The 6,829-nt window shown below is 26.6% G+C and overlaps 1 protein-coding gene across 1 annotated transcript; it reads right to left on the bottom strand.

Moving 5' to 3' along the window:
- Positions 1–1,320: 1,320 nt before the first annotated feature.
- LOC111897949 (MLP-like protein 423) lies at positions 1,321–2,182 on the bottom strand. Its single transcript, XM_023893902.3, has 2 exons — positions 1,831–2,182; positions 1,321–1,744 (listed from the first exon to the last, which is right to left on the bottom strand). Exons 1-2 carry the CDS (start codon positions 2,015–2,017, stop codon positions 1,473–1,475), a joined length of 459 nt encoding a protein of 152 aa, XP_023749670.1. The 5' UTR covers positions 2,018–2,182; the 3' UTR covers positions 1,321–1,472.
- Positions 2,183–6,829: the final 4,647 nt, after the last annotated feature.

Here is a 6,829-nt window from a genome sequence, read left to right as displayed (position 1 = left end):
TAATAATAAAGAAAAACAACAAAAAAACAAAAAGGGAAAAAATGATATCAAATCAAAAATAAAAGATTGATTAGATTGATATTAGGGGGTAAAATTGGTTAAGATAGAATATTTATAGCACTACCTTTAACTAATTGTTGGAGATGTAATAGAATTGATTCAAAACTTTGTAACAAAAGGTGACATATTATTCATAGGTTAGTTTTGAGGTTTTAGATGATAAATTTGATGTATTTATGGTTGATTTGTGTTCAAATGAGACTCGAAATGGCATTAGTGCTCCACCAGCAGAATTTTAAAAAAAAAATATGTTTTTCAAGCTGTGAGATTACTTCTTCATGATCATGGTGTCCTTATCATGATGCGGTTCTTAAAGATGAGGTGAGATATAAGTGATGCCTAGAGGGGATTTTGTTTCAATATGCTTGGAACAATGTCATATTAGGACTTTTCTCTGAAAATAGACGTAACTTCATTAATGATCCTTATGGCTGTAAAAGACGATTTTACCCTCTCATGGTTTGAAAACGTTGTGATTTAACGGACCAAAAATGATGGAGTTAGCCATAAGGACGATCCATTAAAAGTTTTCAAACCACAAGGACCATCCTTGAAAACAAAAAAGTTTAGGACCAAACTTGATTTTTTTGGAAACCACAGGGACTATTTTTGAAGATTTGTGTTGATTTTATTTGTAACTTTTTCAAAATTATTTACAATAAATTGATCGAAATAAACAAAAAAAAATGGTTATGTTTATTTGTTTGTTTAATAAAAGAAAACATAAGAAGAGGCTGCTTTCTGTCCTCTAATTGAGTAATTGGTATGTTTTGTTTGCTCACATAATTACTGATGTGTTTTAGTTTTGGTATTTTGATCCACTGAGGATTGTTTGTGAAAGAGATAATTCTTTATGAAAACTGATAGGGGATTTAATTTTGAGTCTGCTTTCAACTTTCAAGCATCGTGTGTATGAAAGAGATGTGTTTTATTTTTCGTTTATTGATGATTCAAACTTTAATTTAGCTGATGTTTTCTCTCTTTGAAGGCGAATAAATTTTCATCCATTTACTTCTATTTTTTGTTTTTGTTTTTTTTTTTTGCACTTAAATTTTGAATAATGTACAAATTAGTAATCCAAAACGCCAAAAACTTGTGAGTTTGGGGATCATATAACAAGTCTTGTTATTTGGTCTTACACTATGACGTGGGGAAATGGTAAAGGAGAACAACTGGAAGGAGCTCAAAGCTACATAATGAAGGGGATCCTCTTTTGTAATATATATGTTGTCTATGAGACGAATTGAGCCATAAAACTCAACTTCATATGTTGCTTTTATTTCGATGAGTAAAGAAACGAAAGTACATCGATTAATATTATTCATAATTAGCAAGGTCAAGTTGTGTAAATACAAAGGACATTGTATTCTTTTTATTTATAACAAAACACAAGTTGACCCAAGATGCATATTTTATGCTTTAAGAAGATAAGCATCAATATCCTTGATATTCTCGGCAGCAGTGTCTCTACCCGTGATAGGATCTGGAACCTCATCACTTGTTTTCTCATACTCACAATGCCATTTCACAAGGCTTCCTTCTCCCTCGGGAATCACCTCAATACTAAACTTGAAAGTCTTGTAGTATTCCATTAAATCCCCACCAATCACACTGTAAACCACTTTCTTCTTTGATTCATCAATTTCTTCTATCTTCTCTTTCCTTGACTTCCCAAATGGCATCCCTATTTTGTAGTAAACAAACATGTTAGACATGATTACCATGCAATTAATAAGATTAATTTAGTCATGAACTATATAATGTTGATACCTTCACCATAGTGAATCTCGCGGACAGATCCAAGGCTCCATCCATCCCCTTCAACAACTTCAATTTTTTCGTAAATTTTGGAGCAAACTTTAGGGAGGATGGTGACATCATCCTTGATGCTTTTCCAGAACTTTTCTGCTTCGGATTTCACCTTGACTTCAACATCAAGATTCCCTGTGGTTGCCATTAGAACAAAGAAAGATGGAAGCTTTGTCAAACACAAAATCAAAAGTTAAAAGTTAAACAAGTTTGAATATGGAATAGGAAGTAGAATGAAAAGTATATTGAAGGTATGCAAAATCCCCAGGAAATGGACTTGCTTTTCTAGTGAGAATAGGGCCGGTTTAACTGGGAAGTTAATTGGATAGAGCTAGTACACATTAATGTAATTTGGAATAATTGGATGCCGATTTCATTCCATTCAACCAACTTAAATACATTAATTACATGGGCAATCAAAGATTAACGAGTTAACACTATAATGGGCTAATACAATATAATAACTTAATAACAATATACAAAATAGTTGCACTGATAGTTTACACATACATTAGATTTGAAAATTGAGTCTTTTTTAAAAAAAAATGCAGCAGAACTTTTTGATGATGATTACCATGATTGTAGTGGCCTAGCAAGTTTGTGTCAATGGGTGAGAGAATTTGGGCAATTGCTTAAGGCCTCCAATATAGCCATACTTTTGTATATCTTATTATATTAGTACCATGCGTATGCTCCGACGTAGGATTATTATAACGTGATAAAATAATCGATTTTATCTATAAAATGTTTTATTATTATATTCCAATTAAATATAAATAAGATTAATAATATTTTTCAACTTTATATTACTTTTATTTATTGTAACAGTTAACCTGAATATGATTTATATAACAATTTTTTCTATTTCGATCAATCTTAATATTTTAAATTTCAATTCTCGGTTTTGTCCAATTTCAATTCTGGTATCTTCAAGGAAAACTAATTAGATCGACCACGTTGAGTAAGGAAGTTACAATATTAATTCACAATTCAAAATCCATTATCCTTACTTAACTGATTCATAAAATAAAAAATATACAATTACAATCTTGCCCTTATTTATAGTTGTACATGCTTAAAATAATTAGAAAACATTATTAATTAACATATATATGTGCCCAATTCTGATTGGTTCTCGCATTTTCGCAAGATATATACATTTTCGCATTAACCTATATATATATATATATATATATATATATATATATATATATATATATATATATATATATATATATATATATATATATATATATATATATATATATATATATATATATATATATATATATTAGATTAGTAATTTTAGTATATTTACCTGTTCGAATAAAACATACTTAAAAAATAATTTAAAAAATAATGATAATATAGAAAATCTCACATATATAAACAAACTCGAAAAAATTTGAGACAAACAAAAAATAGACATATCGATGACTTTTAATTAATTCTTTTCTGAAGCAACACATAACAAACACTCATATATAATTTATTGAGTTAAATATTATCCATATCACTTTTATAATATATGACTAATAGGATGTCTGTGATCCAATTTACATTAATAATTCAACCACAACCTATAAAAAGGAATTAATATATTAAGAATTAACAAATTCTAAGCTTATAAATAAAAGCGAAAAGTGGTAAAAAGACATCAAACACCTATATAGCATATTAGCAATAACATATATCTCATCTAATTTATATTAATGTTTCAAACACAAAATATAAAAAAGTTAGTATATAACAAACTTACAAATTAAATCTTTTAACATAATAAGGTGCTTCGAAAAGTGGTAAAAGGACATTAAACAAACAAAAAATCATTTAAAGGTTTTTTTTTTTTTTTGTGAATTTTGTATGTTAACTGTATGTGTTTCTACTAAAAAAAGGGGTCTTTTATAGTAAAATTTACATTAAATGCTTAGTAAACATAATATGTAAGTTATAAACTTTTGAGTGACTAAATCATTATTAAGAAGGTTTTTGAATGGTAAGTTAAAAGATGAAGGTTTTAAATGAATGTGTTTGAGTAAAAATGTCGCTTTTATAATATATATATATATATATATATATATATATATATATATATATATATATATATATATATATATATATATATATATAGATCTAGTAAGAATTTTCTTTTGGTAGGAAGGTAATAATTTTTTTTTCGGCTTGTTCTTTTTGCGAACAAAACAAATGAATCAATTATAACATGATTCACCAAAAAAATATCGCAAAAAAACATTTCGATGATTCATTTTTACAATGAATTTGTTGATATTCACTAAAATTGTCATAAAAGTGAATTTTTTCTTAATTTACCTAAATATGAATCATGAAGATGTTTTTTTCGAAATTTTTTCTTGTGAATTATCTTACATATGATTCATCTAATCATTCATTTCATTTTTTTGCTAACAAAATATGTATATACAAAATTTCTTACCTTCCTATCAAAATTTTCCTTCTTATTTGATTTTGACTATATATATATATATATATATATATATATATATATATATATATATATATATATATATATATATATATATATATAAAGACATGATATAAAGTGTATACCGGCTAAGACGAAAAGAAAAAGAAAGAAAATGATGCAAAAACAAAACCAACACTGAAGACTAAGGGACGTGCGATTTTTCTGGAATAATCATATCATTTGGACTTTCACCACAATCGATTGAATGTCTCTATGAATCAATTATGATTTTTTCAATAGTAACAAAAAAAATCGATTCATAATAAATTGATTTTGGTTTTATCACACAACCTTTTTTTTCGATTTTAATTTTTGTTTTCTGATTTTTGATTTCACTCTTTCTTAATCCATTGATTATAATAATCTTAATTCAGGCACCCTTCAAAAAAAATTGATCTTGTATTTGTGTTAATCTGAGCAACGTCCACGATTCTTATTTCGGTTCGTGTTAGTTTGAATTTTGATTCGTATAAATTTAATGATTTAGTTATTGTTTTTTATTTCTTTCATGTTAGTTTTCTCATAAAAAAATTTAATTTATATGCTTTCTTTTGATTTTTCATAGATAATTTGAATTTTCAATATCTTGTTTTGAAATACTTGTTGTTGGAACCTAAAAAACAATTTAAAAATCGTTATCTTTTTTTGTTGAATATTGATTCTGAAAACGATTTAACATTACAATTTCATAATTAAGAGTTTTTGTATTCTTTAGTTGTTTTTTCTCGTTATTTTATAAGTTTTAAATAATAACATGTTACATAGAAAATATTTATTTGTTATTGAGAAAAAAAAACGAACAACTAATAGTGTTACAAAAATGATCCAAAGATAAATTTATAGCAAATAACACACACACACACACACACACACACACACACACATATATATATATATATATATATATATATATATATATATATATATATATATATATATATATATATATATATATAGGCTTAGGTTATTCTATTCAAAGTAATTATTGTGTTATTGTATGCATAAATGTGGACCAATCAATTTTATTTATTTTAATAAGATGAATAATACATATTATTAAATTAAAGATAATTATAAAATACCATCTAATTTCATTTTAATGGTATTTTAGTCAATTAACATAAATTTAGAAAAGGAAAATTGCATATTTTAAGGGATAATAGATTCTATTAATTTTAAAAATCTGATTGTAGTGATAATAATTCTCGGAGATTCTGACAGAATATATTTATCAAAAATAAAAATATTCTTGAACTATAAAATAATAAAAATATTTTTTGAACCTATTTCTTGATCATAACTTTAAAAACTTCTTGGAGAATAACAAATCCTTGAACCATCAATTGAAGAATAAAAACAAAAATTACATTAATTCTTATAGAATACGGGTAACAATTGCTAAGAATTATATTTATTGTTAAAGAATAAAACTAAAAAAACTTTCAAATAGGGAAAAAAAAAACATCAAAATCTAACAAAGACACTAATACATTCTAAAAGAATAATGTTGCTAAGAATCACTTTCAATTTCATGGTCCATTCTTCAAGCATCTTTTGTGGAAATAAATCCAATGCATAAATCAGTAAGAAAATATCCATATTCCATTCCAACAGAATTGGAATTCGTGATTCCATTCTGATAGAATTGGAATTCAAGATTCGGTTACGGTGTGTATTCTGTTGGAAAAACATTCAAAGTAAAAAACAATTTAATGAGAATGATATTGCATCTCTTACATCAACAAGTCTATAAATTCCATCTGGAAATATTTCATTTCCTACATATTATAAAGATTTGAGCATGCACTAAATTAATTATACAAATCCGATGAATTGATTTTTAGTTGTAGTAGACGATTACCAATTATAATCAATCCCATAACCCACTCAGAAGTAGTGTTGAGAGTTGGCTGTTAGAGAGGACCAATGGCAAACCCAGGATTTATAACCACCAATCTGATGAAACCGAAAGCAATGCAGGAGGCTTTTGTTATCGAGTACCTACCATCAATGAAAACAAGATTAACATCTGGTGATTTCATTGTTAGGGCTTAACAAAAAGACTGGAATGTTGGGTAACAGGGTTAGCTTTTTAAGAAGAAGGTCATTTGTATCTACATAATATTGGTGTATTGTACATATTCAGCAACTTGCTTGAGATGTAACAGATATTTTATCAAGTACAATTGAGTAATTAGATTAGTATTATCAACAGTAACAAAATTATTTAACTGGTGGATTTGAAGAATGATGGTTAATTGGTTAGTAATTAACTAAATAGACACGCTGATTGCTAACCCTCGATGATGTTGCAAATCAACAGTCCAGTTCGTCTTGCTATCAATTGGCGTGTGTTTTTGGGTTGTTGATCCCTAAATTCATTACGTGATCCTATTTAATCTAATATCTAAATCTAAAGTAACTAAATCAGTTGATCGTTGAGTTAATATTGCA

Source organism: Lactuca sativa, chromosome 5 (genome assembly GCF_002870075.4).
Source record: "Lactuca sativa cultivar Salinas chromosome 5, Lsat_Salinas_v11, whole genome shotgun sequence".
Taxonomy (NCBI): domain Eukaryota; kingdom Viridiplantae; phylum Streptophyta; class Magnoliopsida; order Asterales; family Asteraceae; genus Lactuca; species Lactuca sativa.
Note: the sequence above shows the minus strand (reverse complement) of the source record. Positions and strands in the feature narration are given on the sequence as shown.

Coding starts and splice junctions, on each gene's coding strand:
- LOC111897949 (XM_023893902.3), bottom strand. CDS start 2,017: ATGGCAACCACAGGGAATCTTGATGTTGAAGTCAAGGTGAAATCCGAA. Junction 1,745..1,830: donor CGAGATTCACTATGGTGAAG/GTATCAACATTA, acceptor ACTACAAAATAG/GGATGCCATTTGGGAAGTCA.